The 26,071-nt window shown below is 37.7% G+C and overlaps 1 protein-coding gene across 3 annotated transcripts in view; it reads right to left on the bottom strand.

Moving 5' to 3' along the window:
• Positions 1-4,233: 4,233 nt before the first annotated feature.
• TBCK (TBC1 domain containing kinase) overlaps positions 4,234-26,071 on the bottom strand; it is a 221,969-nt gene continuing 200,131 nt past the window's right edge. For all 3 annotated transcript variants that reach the window (XM_047751736.1, XM_047751735.1, XM_047751737.1), the window contains exon 26: positions 4,234-6,941. In XM_047751736.1, the coding sequence (XP_047607692.1) occupies positions 6,831-6,941 (111 nt within the window). In that variant the 3' untranslated portion in view covers positions 4,234-6,830. The remainder of the gene's footprint in view (positions 6,942-26,071) is intronic.

Genomic DNA, 26,071 nt, shown 5'->3' with positions numbered 1-26,071 from the left:
ATGTTTTATCCTACCATCTCGTACTGCCATACATAACTCATGATAATGTGAGTAGAGAGGTTAATTTTAATCTTCATTACCCATTAACAAAAAAAAAAGATCCTCTTTCTTGGTTGCACATCAGTATGCAAATTACCGTCTGTATCATTTGGCCTCCATTCAGTAGTCATATTCCTCATGCGACTTTCAGGTCCTTAACGACCCTATATGGAGTCCTGGCAATGCATGCATAGTACATAGGGTTATTAATGACCTTAAAGAAAATTTTAGAAAAGATATCATATCTGACAAGTAATAAATTATCAGGATTGTTTATCTCAGGGCATAAAAATATATTTTTTAAGTTAGCAAATGATCTAAATGACCTCTATTTCTTCTCTTTTATGATTAATAGACTGAGAAACAAGCTAACTAACCCCCTCTCTCCCTTGTTAGTTCCCCTCCTTGGCTTTCCATACTTGACTGGGAGACTGATACAGGACTTTTCCAATCTTTTGACCCTGGTCTCTAGCTAAGACACAGAAGGCAAAAGGTGAAAGGACTCGACTGTGAACAAAGACAACGTGATTCTCTACCAGAGATGTGTTTAGTGGGTAATGCTGTCTTGGAGGTGAAGAGGAAACAATATAGAGCAAGAGTTCCTGAGAACAGTGGTTCTCCCCTCAGACTGGATACTAAACTGCATTCTTTTTTGGAAATCTTTACTTTCGGATGGGTGAATACAGGAAGGGTGATGAGAGTGGCATCTTCTAGGAGCTGATCTTAAGTGGCACTTCTACATCATAGAGTCAACAGGGAGTTAAATCAACATTTTTCTGTGCTTCATTTTTATAGCCTATGCATCATATAACAAATGGCCTGACCTAAATTTGTAGTAAATGTGTAATGTGTTGAAAGAGGTGTCTTTTACCTTCTCTACCTGTATGCGGTCGACAGAGAAATGTGTTAAGGATTAGGGAAGCATAATTGTAATTGTGGATTTGTCTTTTCCTAGCTCTGTGATTTTTGCAAAATCATTTCACTGTTCTTATTGTTTGGACAATCATGTTTGAATTGGATGATCTTGAAATTCCTTTTACCTTCATTATTTATAATCCATAGAAAATATAACAACCACTGGATGGTTAAAATCAGGAGTTCTATGGCAAATATTATTGACTGGTTTTCAAAAAAAAAAAAAAAGAAAGAAAAAAGCTGTGATTTATAATGTTTGTCTATTTCTACAGTGTAAATACTCCTGCTGTGGCCAATTTTAAGCTGCCAATGTGAGATCATTGACAGTGGAATTGGGAAGAAATGGGCACATTCAGCTGTTCCAAGCCACCAGGAGCCAGTTCCAGCACCGTATAAGCCCTAAAATACTAAATTATTCTACCCTAATGGATTGAAAAGTATGCTAATATAGTTGAGAAAAAATTAATAATGATAAACAAAAAAAGCTCCTAGCTTTAATGATAAAATTAATGCATGGATTATCTCAGGTTTTATTTATTTTTACTTTTGCTTTTTAGGGATGTACCTGTGGCATATGGAAGTTCCCAGGCTAGGAGGTTAAATCTGAGCTGTAGCTGTTGGCCTACATCACAGCTCATGGCACCACCAGATCCTTAACCCACTGAACGAGGCTAGGGATCCAATTTGGATCCTCATGGGTACTCGCTGGATTTGTAACTGCTGGGCCACAACAGGAACTCCCAGGATTGTCTCACTGTCTCAGTTTTTAATACTTTTGATGAGTGACCCCACTATAACAGTTTTTTAAAAGAATGATAAGCCATGCAATGTTTTTTGAAAAGTCATAGATAAATATAAAGGCAATAATAGTTCCAAAAGTTGAATCTTTTAGAATGGCAGGAAGCAATATTTATAATCTGATCGAATGCTTTACACGAATTTGCTATTGCATCAAGATCAGTTTTAAGCCAAGACAGGACATTGTTTATATCTTCACCACCTGGAGGAGTAACATATAATATCAAAGAATGTTGGCAATACTGTGCCTTGGTACCCATCCATACACTGTTTATTGGTCACCATGAGCAGTAGAACAGAATGGTATTATTGAAATGCTAAAGACAATGCAAACTAAAGTGAGTCTCTGAAAGAGATGAGAAAGGATATCAAAGAATGTTAATCCAAGTGGAGACATTAGGCCTGAAAGTTGCTAGTACGAGCTACAAATATCACAATCTATCTATAGAATATGGAATATGCCAAAGATCCAAGTTTAGTCTTCATGTGACAAGCATCTATCATAAGACATTAACAAGAAAATTACCCAGAGAAGATATAAATACATGCAACTTTAAAAAAAAATAGCTAAGTTTTAAAATAGCTTCTTAATAATGTGAACTATTTCTAACATTAAATGACATAAAACTGGTGTGAGATAAAACTGTCCAGTTTTATCTAATATTATTAGAAATAGTACACATGAACTGAGCACTCCAATAGAAAAATCTATCATAATATTACTGTTTTGCTTCCACTTTTGGCTTACTTATGAAGAAAAATACATTATTTGGTTAACAACAGGCATATGAAGAGCCAGCAGGTATACCAATGAGGTAATTATTTACGACTGATAGATTAAAACATCCACAATGCTATGGCAGGCAAGGCAGCAGTCTTCTCCACAAATAGTAGATTTCCCCAGATGAGACTATTGCCTTAGACCCTTTTGAAAGGCTGTACCACACTTTTGATATTAATCTCTAAAGCAGTATTTTTTGACAACCATTTGGAGGAGGAAACAGAGGAGTCGAAGAAGTAAGTACCTGGCATCAACTACGCTTTCCAAAAGTTTGATATAATTCATTGTTCTCATTTGTAAATAGTCAGATGAGCACATGCCCTACAGTCTGTTCTAATTTGGAGATTTTCTCTAGCCTTTCCATTGAAGGCTGTCCTCCATCTGTCTAGCACAGGAGATCTGTCTTTCTTCACTCAAAACACAAGGCCATGAACATCTCTCCTACAGCTTCCCTGATTTGGTATGAAGTTATTTCTAGTAATCTCATGAGTGAAGACTTCTTTGAAATTGTCACTAGGTAAAGTAGTCTTAATACCAACGCCCTACCAGCAAACCAAAGGCTTCTATCCCTACGCACATGTTAAAACCACAGTTTCTAGAGCCTGTGTTGATTGCTGATATCCCACAGAACTAACAGTGTTTCAGTTCCTTTTCATAGCTGCTATCAAGGAATTTCTGTTTATTTCTTTCAAACTATGTTAATTTTTAGATATTTTTAATATTCTTTCCAAATTTAACATTTCTATGTTTTGGAAAGGGAATAAACTAGCTTAGCTTATTCTGTTGTTAGAAGTTATCTGTTCCAATTTCTAGGATTACAGAATTTTAGAGCTGGGTAGAAGACTATTAGAGATCCTTTCTTCACTCAATGAACTGATATTTCGATCTATATATTTCTTTTCTTCTTTTTTTTTTTTTTCTTTTTAAGGGCTGCACCTGTGGCATATGGAAGTTCCAGGGCTAGAGGTTGAATTGGGGGCTACACCACAGCTACACCAGATCCGAGCTATATCTGTGACCTACACTGTACTTGTGGCAATGCCAAATCCTTAATCCACTAAGCAAGGCCAGGGATGGAACCCACATCCTCATGGACACGATATTGGGTTCCTAACTGAGCCACAATGGGAACTCCTCAATTTGTTTATATATCATCAAGTACCAGATAAGTTTGACACTTGAAAAAAAATTACCTGGTTGTTTCAATTTTTTCTATTCATATAGATTCTAAAATCCCTAAGCTAAGTATTCAATGTAATTTTACATTTATCATGCATCTCCAGTGTACTGTGTTGCCAAAGATAACAGGAGGTTTAAATTACGGCCTCTGACTTTAAAGGAGCTCATATTTTAAACAAGGTTCCACATGTGAACAGATGATTGCAAAATGGTGTAGTAAGTCTATTGTTAGAAGTATGAATGGAATGCTTTGATAGATTTGAGGTTCTTAATACAGCCTCAGCGAATACAGGGAAGTCAGAGGAGACTGGAGGATATGCTACTAGTGCTGGATTATGAAGCATTTACAAATGCATGTGTGTGTGTGTGTGTGTGTGTGTGTGTGTGTGTGTGTGTGTGTATGGGGCTGGTGGAGGTAGTAAAGGAATTCAAGGAAGAAGGAAGAGATTGCTAGTGAAACAAAACAGTGCTAATAACGACAGTGCAGGAGTCAATAATACATTACAAAGGACCTCTACAAATCATGGGTTATATAGGTTTAATTGAACGAGTAGTTGTTGAGGTCAACATTACTGAAACCATCTGTCATCAAAGAACACGCCCTACATCATAAACATGGCAGTGATTGTATGCTCTTTCTTGTTTTACTATTGAGAAGAGTAAATATTATTAATAATTTAAATGCTTAAAAATCTTCCATTTTTTTTTTCAAAAAAAGCCTAAAAGTATCAAGTTTTAAGAAAGACCAAATGCAAAATTGTGATGGAGGCTGCCTACCACTGTCTTCTCACCAGCTCTCCTCACAACCCTCAGGTCTTTAACCTCTCTCGCTACCTTCCTCCCCATCCAGTTCAAATCTTTGCCACCACCTTGCCACCCCAGCTTTCTCTGCTTTCTCAGTAAGGCAAAATTAAGACTCAGAACCATTCCTTCCAAGTGATCATCAGTGCTGCACTATGATTATGGGGTCAAATAAGTCATCAAAGACTGAAGGAAAAGATGGGAGTACTTATTTTCCTAACCTGGGTAGATAATAGCCCAAAAATGATGCTAGAGAAATCATGGTAAATTTTCTTTTCTCATTAATTTTCACATTTTTCTTTGTATATTACATAAAAATCACAGAATAATATGACCATTGAGTATGTCAGTGTCTTATACACAGTAGGTATCCAAAATGTATTTGGTAATTGACTCAATGTAATTTCATTGAACAAAACAAACAAAATAACATGGCCACTGGGACAACTTGATATCCACATGCAAGAAAGAAGCTGGATATTTATGTCACTCCGTATTCAGAAATTAAAGATCTTGGGAAGAATCAGTGGGAATACTGATAATTGGTACAGGATTTCTTTTTTGGGCTTTGAAAATGTTTGGAAGTTAGGAATGATTGCACAATTTTGTGAATCTACTAAAAAACATGAAATGCACATTTTAAAGGGGTGAATTTTATGGTACGTAAATTATATCTCAATAAAAAGATGCCCCCCTACAACCAGCAATAATAAAACCAGAGTCCAGAAAGTTAAATTGAGGCTGTCATTGAAATGATCTACAAAGGCAGCCCTAACACTGAAAAGGAATATAAGTTAAAGATGAAAGAATATGTTTTAGTTAAAACAAAACTGAAGATAGTCAAAAAGATATATTGTATCTTAATAATTCTAAAATGCATATTTTTCACATTTCTGAAATGGAAATTAATCATATAATTGACAGTATGTCACAGTTTATTTCACTGCATTTTTTTCTTCATGGCACCTAAAACTGTAATGTATCTTAGATTCAATGAAACACTTACTTAAAATTTTTTAAAATTATTATTATTTTTTTTTTGGCTGTGCCTGAGGCATGCAGGAGTTCCTGGGCCAGGGATCAAACTTGAGCCACAGCAGTAACTCAATCCACAGCAGTGACAACACCCAGTCCTTAACCACTAGGCCACCAGGGAACTCCAATACTTAATGTTTATCAGAATGTGACAGAGGCTGCCAGCTGTCCTTCAGTGTGTTCCCCTCTTCCCACACAGTAAGAACAGTTTTTACTGGGTAGATGGTTGCGCGGCCAAAACTGTACTCCAGGTTTCCCTGAGAGCTAGTTGTGGCCACATGTCTAAGTTCTGGCCAATGGTATGTGGCAGAAGCAATATGTGCATCTTACGGTTTGTGCCCTTAAAGAGAAGGAGCATGCCCTCCCTTCTCTCCTTCTTTTCTCCTTCCTTCCTCTCTCTTTTCTCCTTTTCTCTTCTTCCCCCTCTCCTCCTTTATCCCCTTCCTTCTAAATTGGAGATATAATGGTGGGAGGAGAGTGGTCATCTTGCTCCATGAGCTAGAAACCAGGTGTTGAGGAGGAAAAGGAATAAGAAAAGACACCTGAGTTCTCAATCATTATGAAACCAACATACTAGCCCCATAGTGACTATGCAGACATTTATGTGAGAAAGACATAAACATCTAGTTGAAGTCACTCTTATTCTGGGTTTCTTGGCTATAGGAAATGAATACATAACTTATAATATGAACGGTTTCTTTCATTTTTCTGGAGGTAAAGTATTATTACTTTCTCCAATGAGCTAAATTCTTCTCCCTTTAAACACACATGCGCGCGCACACACACACACGTGTCTGAGTCAAAAAGGAGTTGTCAATGTGGCATTTACTCAGAAGGAATGTATTGTGAATAGCTTTTCACTTTTCATTATCATGGAAGGATGATCTCAGCCCGCATTCAGTATATATTTGTAAGGAATACCTTTGTTGAGACTCTCTGTTCAGTGCAATGGAAAACAGCTTTTTCAGTGCAACTGAGATTTCTTGATAATGCTAAATCTACCTCGTCAGCTGAATTCTTCTGGCTTTGTGTTGGTGTGGTGAAAATACATGATCGGATTTCACTGTTAAGAAAATTCTTTCAGCAATACATGTGCTGTCAAGTTTGTTGCCTGGATAGCTGAACATTTGGGTCATGAGATTAAAAAAAAAGTCTCATGACAAAACTTTATGGAAATGCAACAACCTGGAAGTCTAGTTTTGTCTTAGAGTGGCAAGGCTGTGAAGAGCTGTGCTGCCGGGGTGATGCCACTTTGTCCTTTTGTCAGCCATACTCTTGTCCTTCATATCTGAGGAGATGGGACAGTGAGGAGGCCTGTTGGCTTGATCTTATTAATACCACCATCTAGAATACAGATTCTTGGATATTTCATCTTCACAAGATGAGCTGCAAACTGAAGAAAGAAGGACAAATTTTAAAAGGATACACAAAATTGCTATTTCTCGAATCTCATTTTTTTCTCAAGTTGTGAAAGACAAAACTAATGACATTACTCTTGTCATTATTGTATCACCAAATCATTAATTTGTTTTTTAATTAAGTCACTTTTATAGGTGACAAACAATATATTTATACTCCGGGATAAATGTGTATCTTTAGTTCTTTTTTATTACTCCACTGAACCACCAGGGAACTCCGTCTTTAGTTCTCTTTTAAACTTGTTTGAATAGGCAATAAATAGATACAGTAAATAAATCAAACAATATAAAAGGGTATACAGTGAGATATAAATTCCTCCTACCTCAGTTCTCAGTTTCCCTCTCCAGAGAGCATTAATATTCTTATTTTTCATGTATCCTTCCAATGATAGTCAAAACATTCTCAAATCTACATTTTGAACATTTTTAAAAATACTGTTGTCAGTGTATTAGTTAATGCAATTACATGCACAATGTCCCAGGGAAGGCCCATAAACTGGTTTTGGGAGCAAATGCAATCAGCAGTTTGAGACCATAAACTTGGAAGGAATAAACTTCTGGAAGGAATGCTCCAAGAATTCTAGATGCCTAGCAAAGCAGAGCTGTGAGAAATTATCAAGGCATACACCTATGTCCCTGACTTGGCCCCTGTCTGCCTATTCATGTTCACTGACTATCTTTTTCCACTCCTCGTCCTTTATGATGAAGCGGTCCTGGACCATAATCAATTCCCGATAGATGGGATCACTTTAGGATTCAGAGCCTTTGGCTGTGCACCCTCTGTTGGCAACATGTTCTATTTCCCACTAGCTCCTTGCCTCCCTTTTAGTTTCTCTGCAAATCACTCACCCCACCCCACTCCCCCAACCCCACATCTGCCTAATTTCTACTTATTTTCCTACTCTTGTCTAGGAGCTAAGTTTCCACTAGGGGCCCTCTTCTCAGCCCCCCCCTCCCCCCAAATTTCTCATGCAAATCTCTATCTTTGGCTTACTACATTTATTTAAATTTTCTATTTAAGAGTCTGCTTCATCTTGTAAACCATAAACTCCCCTAGGCCAGAGAGATTGTTCTGTTTCTTTTTATCCCCAGTGCCTGGCACATGGTAGGGGCTCAATATATGCATGCTGGTTTGAACTAAACTATGATAAAGGAAGAACAACCTAGGGCAAAAATGAAGTACAGAAGGTTTTCTTTGGCTCTCTGGCCACTCTCTCTCTGTAGGTGGTATCCTATTCTTCTTCCTTGGGTGTTGTGTCCTTGGGTTCTTTTCAATTACTTTATCATAATCTGATCTCAGATTCTTCAAGAAAAATAACAAATACCTGCTCACAGTGCCAGTGCTTTTTGGGAGTGTTTGAGGCTTAATACTGGTGAAGTCTGAAGCCAGCAGTCTAGACTTTATGGTTCAAAAGACTCAGTTGATGGTTTGGTCAGGATAACTTCAAGGCTTCATTCAGAGATTTTGCTTTGTTAATCTGGGGCTCAGGAATGTGTTTTTTGTTTTTATTTTTAAACAAACTAGATGAAACTAAAGCAGAAAGTCTGTGGACAATTTTTTTTTTTTGGTCTTTTTAGGGTCACATCTGCAGCATATGGAAGTTCCTAGGCTAGGGGTCAAATGGGAGCCGCAGCTGCCGACCTACGCTACAGCCACAGTAATGCCAGATCCAAGCCGTGTCTGTGACCTACACCATAGCTCACAGCAACACTGGATCCTTAACCCACCGAGCAAGGCTAGGGATCAAACCCACATCCTCATGGATACTAGTCGGGTTCATTACCGCTGAGCCTCGACGGGAACTCCCCGTGAACAGTATTTTGAAAGATACTATCTTAGGCCAAAAAGGATAAAGGCATCAGTAAAACAAGTGAAATAGATGTTGCTGGACTTGGATCTTAGCAATCTTCAAAACAACTCACAGAAATAGATCTCAATACTGCTAACACCAGTTATCTTCTCCACCATTCTCTGAAGTGCCCTAAGAGAGAGTCAAATGGCTATTCACATTTCTGAGCCCAAACTCTTTTAGAGCCACCTGAGGGTACCCTTAATGATAATTAATGTTGAAGAGAAATAGCACACCTGTATTTCAAAAGGTATCAAGTGAGCTAGCGTGCCAACGTGAGCTGGTCTTCATCCTGTTCTTCCCACTTTTTTTTCTTTTCAAACCTCAGTCCTTAAGAACAGAGGCACCAGATTCATCTGCCTAGAGTCATGTGCAGGCAGCACAGCCCCTGGTACCATGTGATTACTGAAACATCTTCCTTCATTCTCCTACATGCAGCAGTACAGTTACCATTTAGGTCAGAATTCTAAGATAAACATATCATTACTCAAAAGGGCTTGTGGATAAGCAGTCTTAGCATTTAGTACTTTTAAAACACTGTAGAAGTGGGAAAATGAGTAAGAAAGGACTTACTGTACATTTAACTAATCTCTCAAACTATGCTGTAGAGCTGGAAAGAGCTCCCACTGTGATTGTCAGGAGGGACATAACAACTACTGAGCTAGAAAACAGTAAAGGCAAAGCAGGCGGAACAGAGCACTTTCAGAACAATCAGGCTGCTATGATGTGGGAGGTCTAAGAAGAAAAGCAGAAATGGAGTGCAAGGAGAAGGCAAATTTTAGGCACCTTGAAAAGAAGCAAGCCTGTGCTTCAGTAAGGAAAAACAGCAAATGTTGAGTTTTCAGGTTAAGATTATGGCACTGTTCCAGTTTTCACAGTGCTTACAGTTCTGTACAGGAGATCACAACAAGGTATATCAAGCAGTGTGGCTATTACCAAAGCAGAAGTTCAACATACACCTGAATTTAACAGGGCTGAGGAGCTGCTGCTCCCTCTCCATTCCTTTTTCATGATTAATGAGAAGCCAGATGTGATGGCCACAGTTGTTAGACTGATCAGGGAGTGCTCGCTGAGGCTGTGGCTTTGACAGGTTAGGGAGGAAAGAAAGGGCTATGAAGCCACTGTGTGCAAAAAGCCACACTGCTCATGGAGAAGCTAGTTGGTGGAACAGAGGAGAACCACACAGGCAGGGTTCAGAGTTTCAGCGATCTTTCACTCTCCATCTGGCATTGCCAACTTTAGTGGGTAACGGTCAGGGCACTGGACTTGGGTGATGAAGGGCCTGGTGGAGACTGCAGCTGTAGCTTTTTGTAGCTGACTTCAAAAAGAAATCACAAGCCTAGACTGAGTGATGTCCTTGGTGTAAGTGGTGGGATAAAATATTGGACCCGTGTCATGAAGCCGCCAGAATCATCCAGGTGCTTTTAGTTAGCGGTGATATCCAGCCTCACTCCAGACCAGAAATAGGTCGAGTTTTTTTGGATGAAGCTTCAGCATCAATTTTTTTTTTTTTTCACCTAGAATCCTAGGTGATTCTATTGTGTATCCAGGTTGAGAATCATTTTATTAGATATGGAGACTCATTTGCTGGTTAGGTTTGTGTGGGACCCTAAACTGCAATTTTTATAAGTATAGCCCTGTGTAGAGAGCAAGTCACACTACGCAGCATGTTGTAGGGCTGGAATTTGTGAGACCGAGTCTTGTGTGGAGACAATGGGGTTCCTGAAACTGCACAACCAGTGGAGATCCAGCGGGCAACATCCTACATGGAGCTGGCAGAATATGGTATTTATTGGGATAGAATTTTAGGAATCACAGAGTGCAGGGGCAGCTGCATTTCTTGTGGCAAGTCCTCTAATGCGGAGGGGGCAAAGCTTTTGCATTTTTGTCATTCTCCTGGTTAGTGGGACCTGGTGGTGGTATTTGTTTATAGAGCTTAGGTAGGCACACCTCAAATCCGAACTGTCTGAAAGTGGCAGGCTCTTTTGGGTGCCACTCCATCTTTTTTCTCTTTTTATCTTGCATCTTAACTTGGACTAAGAGGCTGGTATGTTTGTCTAGAGGAAGTCGAGTTTTACTGAAGCAGGAGAATGAGTGGAGGAAAGGTTTTTTTTTTTTTTGATCTGCCACAGCGTGGTGCAGGTTAACTAAGGACAAGAAATTAAAGCTGAGACTAGGTAAGACTTGAGAGGGGGCACAGAACAGGATCATATTGTTTCTCACTGAGTGTCCCAGGACACAGTTTTAGGTAGATCCTATAGTAGTAGCAGGATGCTAAGAAAACTGGGCTGCTGCAAGATTCCGCAAGAAGTACACTGTAGGACAGTTAAATTTCCTGATGTGAAAATTCAGCCTTGTGCGTTTTAAGTTCATATTGAGGACTGGACAATGGGCATAAATGACTGACTTCCTGACGAAGCTCCAACTGAGAAGTCTTTCTCTTCCATTTTATTTCTTCATGCCTTTCCCCTCAAATAATGGTAAATTTGGGGTAACAGTTCAAAAGCGAAATATCACTTTTGGCTGAGTATGAAACTGAATAAGGGAATTGGCAATTTCTCATAATGAGCAGCTGTAGTAATTTCATTTTCTTGGTTTTATGTATATGAGGCTGATGCTGTATATCTTATGTGTCCTCTTGACTCTCTGGAATGCTGAAAATATGCTACGCATTTAATATTTCTGGTATGTGTGGTTGGGGGTAGGCTGACACTTTATGCAAATTATATACCTATTTCTAAGAGTTGGCTGGACAACTCAGATAAGCATATTTGAGATGAGAATTAGAATATGGTGTGATTTCTCCATCTAGAATACAGGGTGGTCCTGGGTCAAATACAACTTAAGCACTGTGTACTACTGATTATTTAAGAGATTTCTAGGGTCATTAATAAATGTCTTGATCATTTTAATTGCCCAATTCAGTGATCTCAATCAGAAATATAAGAATTGTGAGAGATTAGTAGGAAATAGGTAGAAATGATTTAACTAAGTTTCCAGTGATCTCTTCCTTCGATTATAGTGTCAAGTATGATTTTAAAATGTCATTTTTTCTTTGAATCATTATTATGTTTCTCCCATAACTGAGAAGAGTATTCTACCTTCTGCTAGTTTTCTACACTCAGATATTTTATAATTGACACACTGATAATCATTTTCTTAGAGTACTATGGAAGTTTATTTTCATAAATAAACTGCATGAGAAAACCCTTACACACTGTTCATAGGAATATAAATTGTTGTAGCCATTATGGAAATCAGTATGGTAGTTCCGCAAAAATTTAAAAATAGAACTATCATATGATCCAGCAATCCCACTTCTGGGCATACATTCAAAGGAAATGAAATCTGGATCTTGAAGAGGTATCTCCACTCCCATGTTTTTTGCAGCATTATTCACAATAGCCAAGATTTGGAAACACCCTAAGTATCCATTGACAATGAATCAAGAAAATGTGTTGTGTATATGCAATGGATTATTATTCATCCTTAAAAAAGGAGATCCTGGAGTTCCTGTTGTGGCTCAGCAGGTTAAGGACTTGATGCTGTCTCTGTGAGGATGCAGATTTGATTCCTGGGCTCACTCAGTGGGTTAAGGATCTGGCATTGCTGTAAGCTTTGTTGTGGGTCACAGATGTGGCTTGGATCCGGTGTTGCTGTGGGTGTGGTAGAGGCTGCAGTTGCAGCTACAGTTTGACCCCTGGCGAGGAAACTTCCATATGCCACAGAAGTGGCAGTAAAATGAAAAGTTTAAAAAAAAAAAAAAAGAGGAAATCCTGATATTTATGACAACATGGGTGAACATGGAGGGCATTATGCTCAGTGAAATAAGTCAGACGCATAAAAATAAATGCTGTATCATTTCATCCACAAGTGGAATCAAAAATGGTCAAACCCATAGATGCAGAGGTAGAGGGTGATTGCCAGGGGTGAAGGGTCAATGGGAGGAGATGGGCTGATGTTAGTCAAAAGGAACAAAGTTTCAGTTATGCAACATGAGTAAGTTCTGGAGATTTAATGCACAGTATGGTGACTACAGTTACTCTGTATAGCAAGTATAATAATGCTGTATTGGATACTTGAAATTTGCTAAGGAAAAAAAGAAGAAAGAAAACAGGAACTGTGAAGTGATGGATATGTAAATTAGCTTGATTTTGGTGATCATTTCATAATGTATACATATATCAAAACATCAAGTTGTACACTTTTAATATACACAATCCTTCTGTGTCAATTATATCTCACTAACACTGAAAAAATTACTATATAAAGAAAGTATGAAATCAATTTTCATAGTATTAACATCTAACAACAATTAAGCAACGGCTACTGTACTTTCTTATTTCACTCACAGAGGTAAAATCAGCAGCGGGGCAAAACCAAGAAGATGAATACAAGGTCAGTAATCATCTTACACCCTACCAGAGGCACTTGTGACAAGTAAGAAGCAGGACAGGTAAGCCAGGTTATTACTCTAGCATATTATATACTGGAATGTGGTTAATTATGCGGTAAGAAAAAAGAATGGGGAGTTCCTGTCGTGGCGCAGTGGTTAACGAATTCGACTAGGAACCATGAGGTTGCGGGTTCGGTCCCTGCCCTTGCTCAGTGGGTTAACGATCCTGCGTTGCCGTGAGCTGTGGTGTAGGTTGCAGATGTGGCTCGGATCCCGAGTTGCTGTGGCTCTGGCGTAGGCCGGTGGCTACAGCTCCGATTAGACCCCTAGCCTGGGAACCTCCATATGACGCGGGAGTGGCCCAAAAAATAGCAACAACAACAACAACAATAGCAACAACAAAAGACAAAAAAAAAAAAAAAAAAAAAAAGAAAAAAGAATGGGAGAGTTTACAAAAACAGCCATTACGTGGTCTAAGCTTTCTGGTCCATGTTTATTTTAGAGATAACTATTCTAACAGTGCCTGGAATATTCAGAATCCATGCTAGGGTGTATCTTAGTTGTCTATTCTTGGAACTTTGGGGATTAGGAAATGTGATAGTATAAAGATTTTATCTTAAAAAATGTTTTTTAGAGGTTGTGTTATATAAAGGGACATATAAATAATTGTAGTGGATGATTCAATGTGTTTTCTTGTTTTAATTTTCTGTTGCCTATAACTTCTGTCTCCATTTCATCTCTTCCCATTGTTTACTTTTTTATTAAGAAAAATGTCCAAAAAATATGAAAATAGGCAAGAATGGTATGAGCCCCTAGGAATCCACTACTCAGCTTCCACAATTATAACTCATAGCCAATTTATTTCATTTATTGCTTCCACTCACTCCTCTCAACCACATTTACTGTTTTGATATAAATCCCACACATCATTTAGCATATTTAGCTACAGCTCTGAAATGACTCCAAAAATATAACCAAAGAACTATTATCACACCTAGAATATATTAATAATAATCCTTTAATATAATAAAATATTTAGTAAGTGTTCAAATCTCTTTTTCTTTTTTGCTTTTTAGGGCCGCAACCACGGCATACGGAGGTTCCCAGCCTAGAGGTCTAATCAGAGCTACAGCTGCTGGCCTATGTCACAGCCACAGCAATGCTGGATCCTTAACCCACTGAGTAAGGCCAGGGATCGAAACCGCAACCTCATGGTTCCTAGTCAGATTCATTTCTGCTGTGTCACAATGGGAACTCCCAAATTTCTAACTACTTCATAAATGTCACCCACTCATCCACCTATCCATCCATCCACCATCTACTTATCTGTATCTGCAGTCTGTTTATTTGTATCAAGATACAAACAAGGGCCACACATTGTGACTGATGGATGGATGCCTTTCAAGTTCCCCTTAAGTTACAGGTTTATTCTACCTCTTTTCATTTCTTTGTAGGAAGCCCATTTTCTCTTGTGTACACTCCAATCAGACTTTTATTTCCACTGCTCCCTCCAAATACTCTTATAAAGGTCAGTAATAATATTCACTTTGTCACATTGTCAAATCTAGTTTTAGGACTCTATTTGAACCTGACCCATCATTATCATCATCATCTGAGACATTTATTTTCTTCTCTTTTCAGAACTCTCTTCCCTTAGCCTTCAGTATACCAATTTCTCCGAGTTCTCCCATCTCACTAGTTGAGTTTTCTGGTCTCCTTTGGTGGAGTTTCCTCATCTTCATGACTTCCCCATGGCTGTCTTCTGACTGCTCTTGTCTATCTACTTTTATCCCCTAAGTGATTTCATTTAGTCTTATGGCTTTAAGTCTTACCTATACATTGATGATGTCACATTTATGTCTTCTGCCTCTTCCCTGAATTCTAAACTCATAAATTTGTTTCCTCAATATCTGCATCTAGATGTCTAATAAGCTTTTCAAATTTAACAGATTCAAAGGAGAACACCTGATTCCTACCTTATCTCTACCTTCAAACCCTTCTTAAAGTCTTCTCCATCTCAGGATGGTGCAATTCCACTCTTCCAATTTCCTAAGCAGTAAACTTGGATATATATTTGTTTCTTTTTTCTTCTCTACTCACGTATTATGTAGTTTCTAACTTCAAAACATACTCAGAACCTGATCATTTCCCACCACCTATGCCATTGCCATGCGAGCCTAAGCAACCATTATTTTTTATGTAGATTCTTCTACATATTATCCTAACTGGTCTCTCCTGCTTGCATACTTGTTCCAATGGCCCACTAACCACACATGAGTGAGCCTCTAAAAATGTAATTTAGATATATAATCTCTCTTTCCAAAGCACTTTAATGGCTTCATGTTCTATTCAGAATAATATCTAAAGTCCTTACCAAGGCCTACAATGTCCTACACAATTTACAAATCTGCAAACCCTTCCTTCACCTCCATCTTCAACCCCTCTAATCTCATCTTTTAGTTCAAGCTACCATTACCTCTTAGACTACTGCAATAACTTCTTGTGAAACTGCTTCTATCCTCATCCTCTACAGTTTTTTTTTTTTTTTAACATGGCAACCAGAATGATTTTCTTTAAATGAAAGCCAGATTATATAAAAACCTTTTGTTTCCCTATGTTCTAGTGACTTTGCATCTCACTCATAAGGGTTTCCTAGATCACCTTATAAAGAAAAACCATCGGCACTCTATTCCTTCATCCTGCCTTACTTTTCATTTCAGCATTTATAACCATTTGATATGTGTATGTTTGTTTACTGACTGTCTCTCCCAATATACTGTAAGCTCCATTAAAGCAGGGACTTTTTTTTACTTATTATTGTTTTTCTAATGCCCAGAACAATGCCTAGTACATAGCATTTGCCCTATTATCTGCTGAATAACAGGTTCATTTATTCAACAATTTTTTTTTGAATATCTACTGTGTACCAGGCACCATTCCAGGCACTGGTTAAACTGCCTTGCTGCCAGTGGTGGAGACAGAAAGGATTTTAGGGCAAATAGATAGGAAATTATCCAACTGGTTCTAGTAAGAGTCGAGTGCTATTTTGTTTTATCCTTTACTAATGGTTATTCACTCAAATCTTGTATAAGTTGACAGAGGTAAGATGACTTAAAATGTCTTCAAAAGTTATAAATATGCAAACATTTATATAAAAAGGTAATGGTGAAATTTATAAGTATAGAAATAATCAGCTATTGTGTGATAATTTTAACACAGAAGCCCATAGAGCAGTCAGATGAGAGACAATGTCCTCAGTCTATTTCCACAGTTAAGAAACTGAAGTAGATGAAAGAACATGAAGAGGATGCTATGAAATTTCCACTCTCTACTCTTGACCTCCAGGCTTACTTCTTGGTCCCTACTGCCTTAATGAATTTGGTAATTTTTAGTGGTACATGGGCCATTCAAGAGCCTTATGATAAGTTGGGAGTGCCATTGTGACTCTAGTAACCATGAGGTTCGATCTCTGGCTCTGCTCAGTTGGTTAAGGACCCAGCAATGCCATGAGCTGTGGTGTAGGTTGAAGATGCAGCTTGGATCCCATGTTGCTGTGGCTGTGGCATAGGCTGGCAGCTGTATCTCCAATTCAACCCCTAGCCTGGGAACCTCCATATGCCACAGGTGCAGCCCTAAAAAAAAATAGGAAAAAAAAAGCCTTATGATAAATTAATATTTTCATGTGCAATTATAAATTTCTCTTCTTTGGAGTTCCCGTTGCGGTGCAGTGGTTACCGAATCCGAGTAGGAACCATGAGGTTGCGGGTTCAATCCCTGGCCTCGCTCAGTGGGTTAAGGATCCGGTGTTGCTGTGAGCTGTGGTGTAGGTCGCAGACACAGCTCGGATCCTGCGTTGCTGTGGCTCTGGCGTAGGCTGGGGGCTACAGCTCCGATTCGACCCCTAGCCTGGGAACCTCCATATGCCACAGGAGCGGCCCTCGAAAAGGCAAAAAGACCAAAAAAAAAAATAAATAAAAAAAAATTTCTCTTCTTTGTCTCTTGTATTTTACTCTCTTATGTACAATTCTAACAAAATCTCTTGAGGAATAAAGGAAAAGCAGAGAATTTAAAAGTTTTAAAGCACCATATTTTGAATAGAAATGGAAAGAAAAATAAATATTCCCCAAAGTCTTGTATAGGATATCTCAAAGTATATGATATCTCAACATATACATAAGTCGCTGTAGCTTTTGCTCTGTTATTTGCTTTGTTTCTATCTCATTAACAGACTTTTTTCTCCTCACAGGTCCAGTTGGTGTTTTCCTTTCCTTCCTCTTCCATTTTCCTCTGATTTCTTGTTTTCTTTGTTGATCTCTAAATCACTTGCACTAAAGCAAATTTTTCTTCTTTATAATCTACTTTCTAATGGAGACAGTTGGATTTTTACAATTTCTTGAAATAAAAATAACTTTTATCTTTCAATAATGTCTTATTTAGACTAGTACCAGGAATTTGTTTCCTTTTCTGAAATAATACATTTATAAGTTTTTACGTTTAGTTAAAGAAAAATCCTACATCCTTTTTCCGTACTGTAGAATACTAAATGTTTATCTCATGAGTAGAAGGAATCTATAAACGCCCATCCAACTCTCCTTTGAATGCAAGTTGAACTTCTAAATGGTTGACTGACGTTTTTTCTACTGCTGTCACATTAGCACTTCAAACTGAGTATGTCCAAGATGCATTACATTCCCTCCAAATCTACTTTATTTTTCTTTTCCTTAAAGGTATCAGCAACCTTCCCCAAAACCAAACCTGAAAACTTTAAGGTGATCTTTGGCTTTTTTTTTTTAAAAAACCTCCTTTGGCTGCATATTCAATTGGGCAGGAAGGTGTGTTAGTTCTGTGATTTACCTTGTATCCATTCCCTCTTTTCCATTCCTCTGCTCCTCCTTCACTTTAGACCCCAGTTACTCTGGGATTAGTTCCTAAATGGTTCTTGTGCTTTCAGTCTTTCCCTTTCCATTTTACCCGGTACTCTGCTGCTTACATGGTAATATGATGGCAGAACCTTAGAAAAGCCTGAGACCCCAGTAATTGTTGTATAGATATCTTCCCTCCTAGGGTTACTGCCCTTCAGCAAGATGAGTCAAGATCTGTGGATCCCGTCTAAGGAATAAATGTTTATCTATAGTCAGTAAGGACAACTGTTATACCTAAAAGCTCTTATTCAACGTTTCATTTTGATAATATGAAGTCTAAAGTTTCTTCAAATTTTGAGAATGACAAACGACTAGACATACTTTCCTATTCTTTATATAAATACATATATTTATTTATATTTAAATTAAAGGTTAAGGAGAAGATTATCTTTTAGTGTCCCACATAAGGTAAGAGAAGGTAAGCAGATGTTATTAGATGCCTTGAATCACATAGTAAAAGCAGTGAGGACATTTCTGGAATTTTCCTCTGAAAGTTATGGAGCTTTGTCTATCAGTCTGAGACAGACCCCTCTGTTGTCTTTTTCCTAACAGTCACATGAGCTTTGACATGACATTGGGGGCTTGGAAACTATTTACAGAGTGGGAAATTGAAAGCTTGAGACAGAAGGTGAACTCAAGGTAGAATCTGGGAAGAATCTGCCGCTGAATGAAACAGACTGGGAATATATTGAGAGTGAAATTCTTTAACTGGTCTCTGGTAGTTGGTATTTTAAAATTTTGATTTCATTAGGATCATGGGCAAAAGAGAAGGGAAACACTTTCGAAGTAATTTTCCAGATGACTTTCTAAAATACACCTGATAGTGTCACTTTCCTTCTTTGAAACCTTTAAGAGCTCCCTACTGCTAAAATGTAAACCCCTCAGCACAGCATTTAAGGCCCTCTATAACCAAACTTTCCACCTATCTTTCCAGCCTTATCTGTAGCTAAAATGCTCTTCAGAGAAACCCTGTGCTGTCTAATCAGCCTGTGCTATTTCTTTGCCTGGAATGTTCCCTCCTGACTATGGTCCTCCCAACATGTAACCTCACTGAAGTACTACCCTTAATTTAAGGTCTAGGTCCATTATCACCTTCTCCGTGAAGCTTTAGAAATCCTTCATTTAACTGGAAAAAATTGCTTCCTTCTCCTTGATTTTCTAGAACTTTAATTATAAATCTCATAGCACATGCCTCATTTCACTTTGTGTTTTAATCAGTTGTATACCTGTCATCTTCTTAACTAGACTGGAAGTTTTGTAAGGGCAAGGGACTGTCTTTCTCAATTCTGTTTCTTCATAGCAGTGTCTGTCATGTAGGCACTCAATGTCTGCTGTCTTAGCAGTTTATACTAGCATTTTTCTCTTTGATGTTCCTTTTTACCAATTTCTGCAAATGCATCTTATACTGCAAACTATTATTTTTCAGGTGTTCATTCTTAGTCATTAATTCATCCCTCAAATATTTACTGAGTGCTTGCTTCTCGAAAGGCATTATGCTAGGGGTTGGGGTACAACAATGAATACAATATAATCCCTATCCTCAGTGAGTTTGGAGTTCAGTAGGAGATGCAGATAAATGGATAGGCAATTACAATGCCATTTGATAAATGCTACAAAGAGCCATCACTTACGGTTGTACAAATTGTGCCTTACATGAAAGAACTTGGAAAAGGGGTAAGTGGAGCAGGAAACAGAGCTCCATACTCTCCTTTCCAAGTTTTGTGCCCTTACATGGTGCTGTATGGCCCTGAAGGAAGGATGGGTTTTTATCTAACGTACACAGAAACTCTATATAAGAAAGTGGTCCCAATGCCACTATAAGAGTAAGTAAAAGATTTTCTTTGAGGGAGTTCCCATGAGGGAGTTCCCGTGTGGCTCAGTGTAAACGAATCTGACTAGTATCCATGAGGATGCAGGTTCAATCCCTGGCCTAGCTCAGTTCGGGCCTAAAATGACCAAAGAAAGAAAAAAAAAAAAGATTTTATTTTTGTGTGTGTGTCTTTTTGCCTTTTCTAGGGCCGCTTCCTGAGGCATATGGAGGTTCCCAAGTTAGGGGTAGAATCGGAGCTGTAGCCGCCGGCCTGCACCACAGCCACAGCAACATGGGATCCAAGCCGCGTCTGCAACCTACACCACAGCTCATGGCAATGCTGGATCCTTAACCCACTGAGCAAGCTCAGGGATCGAACCCACAAACTCAAGGTTCCTAGTCGGATTCGTTAACCACTGCGCCATGATGGGAACTTCAAAAAAGATTTTCTTTGAGCACTTGGGAAGGGTCCTTAGTCCCAGACTTGAGGAGTTAAAGAATGAATTCTATGAAGAAATGTTCTATGGAGTTCCCGTCGTGGCGCAGTGGACCCCTAGCCTGGGAACCTCCATATGCCGTGGGAGCGGCCCAAGAAATAGCAAAAAAAAAAAAAAAAAAAAAAGAAAGGAAAGAAATGCTTTCTGTACAGCTTTTTAAGACAAATGGAAATTAGGTGAATAGAAGTGAGAAGAATGCTTCAACTAGAGAGAAATACCAAGAGACAGTTCCTATATAAGGGACTACAGTTAATTACGGCTAGAATCTAAGAGGGTGAGGGAGAGCTTGGAAAACACAGCAGAGTCCAGATCGTGAAGGCCTGACTAGGGTTTGAGCTTTGTTTTGAAGGCAATGGGAAGTCATAGAGGCATTCTGACAATGACTGGATTGACATTTCAAAAATCTCACTGGTTGTAGGTTAGAGCTGGGGGGGAAGAGGCTGCAGGCCAGGACAGTGGGAAGGTGTAGCAGGTAAGGCATGAGATATTAATAACCTGAGTGAAGACACTTAGGAAATGGGTACCAGAGAATCTCAGGCCTACTTCATAGGATAACGAGACAAATGATAATATCCCATAAAATGTGTTCCATAGGTCAAAAGGTGAGTTAATTCACATTTCAATCAAGGTGACAAGGAGGAAAGTGTAAGAACTTCGTGATGAGAATAACACGGGGTTTGAATAGGATCCTGTCACTGGTTAGCCGTGAGATCTTGGGTCACTTCATCTTTTTGGCTTTGCTTCATTATGTGTTAAGTGTGTAATAATAATAAACTTCAATAGTACACTTAAAGTGTTGTTGGGAGGATTAAATTAGATATTATAATGCAAGTGCCTGATTCACTGTAAACACTATAAAGCTAGTTTCCTCTTGTACTCCTCTTTCCTTTCCCCAATTGATCCTTTAATAGGAGAGCCATTTATAACACCCTGTAGTTGTATAGATTCAAACTTAAAAAGCAGAGTTATCCCCAAATGGAATGTAAGGTAGGGCTTTACATTGTTAATGGTGAACTGTTTATGTTGGAGCAATAATTTATGCCAGTGTCTCTTACCATTTTCTGGGTCACATATACTTTTGGCAATCAGAAGAAAACCATGAACCTATTCTCTAAAAAATAATATAGCACACATGTATAACATTTTATATATAATTTTAATTATTCAAAGACCTTCTAAAACTCATGATAGACTGTAAGTTAAAATTTTTTCTTTATATTACTTCATTTAATTTTTAAATTTATGTAGTTGATAGTGAACTAGTATTTATGCATATGGCAAGTTGGGATCTTTCTCCACATTTACATACAGGTGTTTAAAAACAGCTTATACTTTTTAAATAAGTTCTCTTAGGAATGGCGCCATGGAAGTTTTCTGAAAAGTTAATGTTAAAAAAATAGGTGAATATATTTTAGATATGACATAAAAATTTGTTCCTACTACAAAAAAGCATACTGGCTCATATTAGAGGATAAGCCTCTTCTGATAAAATTTTATTATCTAATACCATCATGCATCAGGAGTTCTAACGAGTTTTGTGGCAGATTTTCCTATGACCTGCAATATTTGGAACCGGAATTTCAACACAATCATTTATCCAACTTCCGACAAATGAGAGCAAGCCACTGATCATATTACACATAGTATATTATGCTCTGAAAAGGATGTCTACAATAAAAACTCAGATTCAAAACAGGGCTGTGATGGAACACAGCCAAGTCCCAAACTTTAGGTCAAGCGGGAGGGCGACTATGATTAGTTTCTTACTCAGCCACAAACATTCCTGTGGTAAGGAGTAATTAATTAAATGGTGGGCTGTGGAAGGCAGGGTAGGTATGTAGAATAACACATACTGAGACAGAATAACTTTTATCTTGTGACAGGTCATGAATATAGGTGCCAGAGATCACAAAATTCAGATGATGATTTGGCAGTTTTTCCTGGAAATTGGAAATAAGCTCCCTCTAGCTTTGAAAAAATTGCTTGTACACATAATATATCTAGTAAAAATGTTAAAAAAAAAAAAAACAACCAAAGCCTGGGTTAGGTGTTTTAAGGTTCCTTTTACTTTAACTTCTATACTGCTTTTTACTTTAAAAAAACTTTTGAAAGCCTATGAACATAGGGATTCTACAGGTTTTAGTTTTTGAATCTTTTAAAGAAAGACAGTCTCCATTACTTAGCAAATGCAGAGTTATACAGAAGAGTTTCCTAAGCCTCATATGATGTCTAATGTGTTCAAGTTGCATTAGTATCTAAAATGTTTCCTTATAATCTGATACAAACCCACAGACCAAAATTTTTGCTGACTAGAAGGCAAGGAAAAAGTCAGGAAGAGAGCCAAGTTTAATCATAGCCGATGCTTATAGGTCTAACAAGACCAAGAAAGAATTCCTTGCATATTTGGAACTCATAAAGGAAATTCACTTCCTATTCTTTATCAAAAGCTTAAGGTGCAATTATAAAGAGCCCTAAAACACTTTCTAACAGGTAAAAGACCTCATACAAAGTAGTTAAAATTATTATATTAATCTGATGAACTACGCAGATACTATCAGGAAGTAGAGAAATTTGCTATAGTGATAACACATATGCTGAATTGGTTTAAAGTGTTTTCAGAGTCACATACTTGGCCCCCTTTGAGCACATACTTGGAGTAGGACAATCTCAGATGCGTGGGGCAAAAGCTAGAAGGAGAGCCTGAGCAAAGAGAGCATAGGAGACAGAGCCAGAGAGAGGAAAAAGGACTGGCAAAAGGTAAGGGCTACTGGTGATCATCATAGTTATCACAAAACTTGTGACACTATGGGATCCAGGAAGTAATGGAGCGGGACTAAAAGGTGGAAGCCTTCTATTACCACCGCACATACTAACTTCCAGTCTAACATCCAAAAGACAAATAACCTTGGCCTCCAGGGGCATGTAAATGAACACAATTGGAGTATTACCTTATTTTAAAAAAATAGTTGCAATGGTATACCTTGTTTATTATAAATCTGATTATTTTCATTTTAAGACAGATGACATATTTTAAATTTAATCCTTACATGCCAGGGTAGAAAGCATTAGCTACTCACACTAGTCAGAGAATCTCCACAAAAATCATCTCTTGTCTAGGTTTCTGAATCAAATGTTATTTAGAAATATTCATGTTATGCTCTTTTGCTTTTTTTCAGTTTCGCTTTGTTTTGTTTTAAAGGAAAGATTAGTAACACACATGGCTTATTACTGCACCTGGTTTTTATCTTCTCAGGTGAATATTTCTCTTGATGATAGAGAAAAAGCACTGACTTCATGCCAAGAACATATCATTTTAAGAGTCAGATGATCTGTTCCTAAAATTTTCCAAAGTGTTGTTGACAAGTCAAAGTGAAATGCAAAGATGCCTTCAATTTCTTTCTTAGATAATCTTTTGATGTGATATACTAGCAATGATGAAATTTTTGTGGTCTCATAAGCATTAAATATAATCTAGATAGGAGTAATTCTATTTTTAAAGCCTTAGGTGTTTCAGTGACTAGCACAGCGATATGATATTTACAGTTTTTCTTAAGGGCTTACTGAAAGTAAATACCAATTGAAGTTCCATTTTGCTCTGGTTGATGTTGTTGGCCATTTTCCTGAGACCCATTGCTAGCTCAAGAGTTGGATCTTACTACATTGTAGCTAAACATTATAATTTACTTTTGGGGAAGAGGTGGATTCACGATGATGTTTTGTCAAGCTGAGATATTTGAAACTTTGACCTTAAGTTGGAAGTAGGGCAGTGTGAGTAATGATTGCTATGAGTATCAAACAAACCATACATTTTCCCCTAGGTAATATATGATTAATGTTAAAAATTAAAATTTCCTACAAATCTAAGTAATCTGCTCAAGGATATAACAATGTTCCTCTGGGTTCATTTAACCAATGACCTGGATAGTAGACTATCTCTGCCTCCCCCTATCGGATCTGAATAGTTATTGCCTTAATTTTCAGATGTACGCACTTGCTCTCTGAGATTAATTTAGCATGTTTCACTTTTATAAGAGGTATCCTTTATGGGGCTTTCTATATATATCCTTCTGTCCTGCTTCCCTTATATGCCCAGGGAATCTGGTTTAGCAAATAAAGATGAAGTTTCTCAAATGTGAGTTTCTAAAAGTTTCTCAAATACAGTTTCTAAAAGATGACTATCTTTTCAAGAAGACAAGAATGAGACTTGCCATGTTTTTCACTTAAAATGTGCCACAAAGCCTGAGTTGACTTTACGCCCTTATTTTGATACAGAGGTGGTGCTACTCCCGTAAGCCCTACCAACAGATGCAATCTGTACTTGTTTGGTTTGTCAAATTAAACTTGACCATACAGCAACAAAGATCAGCACAAAATCTGATCCACCACTGGAACAGTGGTATACATTTCAGAGACCAGGGCCTCCATTCACTTGAGACTATCCGAATTTCCTTTATGCTGACATAGCTTTGTTCACAACATATCTGGATATGCTTGATTACATAATGACTCACTGCTTTATTTAATCTGAAGGGTAAGGTGAATTAAAGATTAACTGACAAGTGAGATTTAGAAGGACTTAATTCTGGTATGAAGAAGCCTCTACATGGAATCCTAATTAAACTAAGATCTTTATAGTACTCCCTTTTGCCCTTGTCTAGGGGAAAGCAATGTTTTATCCAGATAAGAAATGGTAGATTCTAAAAGTTTTCTGATGTATTGAGTGTGGAAGCTAGGCCAAATACAAAAGTCTTATGAAGTTGTAATTATAAAGAAGCCAACTCAGAGCCAAAAAATGCTAATGAATTGCAATTACAGGAAATAGTTAATGAATACACAATTAAAACGGTATCATATATCTTTCTATTTTAGTTTTTCAGTTACATGAATAAGCATTATTTATATGATATGTTCTTCCATATGATTTTAGACAATACATTCAATACATCTGGTCATTGTAGAGTACTTCATTCATATTTGTATTATAGAGGACACTCCAGCCCTAATTTGTATGTCAAATGGGTGATTTTAATACTACCATATTTTAGACAAGTAGTTCATTTATTCTCTCTTGCAGTTGTTCAATGTTGTAAATTCAATATTGAAAGACTTTTTCTTTTATTGAGCTATACTTTTCTTTTATTGAGCTATACTTGATTTCATTTACTATTTTCATTTGTTGAAATTTCTGTCTAATTTTATTACCAGATCTTAACAAAAGATGTAAAACCAGAAAAATTACAATTAGTACCCACCATTTGCAAACAGAAAATTCCCAAGTCCAAATATGGGTTTGACATAAAAATCTCAGACATTCGTAAAGATAATTTGTAACCATATTGATCAGCACTAACCATACTGCTTTCCTTACACAGCATTCAACTATCTTAATCTTTTCAAAATAGGACTGTGCCAGTTGCAGTGCACCACTTTTAGCTTAGAAAAAAGTTGCTACTTGCTTGGATATCACTGCTTTGTTTTTAATACCCACAGAGGAAAAAGATGAGACTTGATCAAAACAGCTCTTATGAAAGATTCTTCACTACTGTTTGGCCAAAAACTGATAGCTCAGATGAACTGGAGACAGTCAGGTAGCCTGAAGATATCAAACCCTAGAACTTTCAGGTATACAA

Source organism: Phacochoerus africanus, chromosome 10 (genome assembly GCF_016906955.1).
Source record: "Phacochoerus africanus isolate WHEZ1 chromosome 10, ROS_Pafr_v1, whole genome shotgun sequence".
NCBI lineage: Eukaryota > Metazoa > Chordata > Mammalia > Artiodactyla > Suidae > Phacochoerus > Phacochoerus africanus.
Note: the sequence above shows the minus strand (reverse complement) of the source record. Positions and strands in the feature narration are given on the sequence as shown.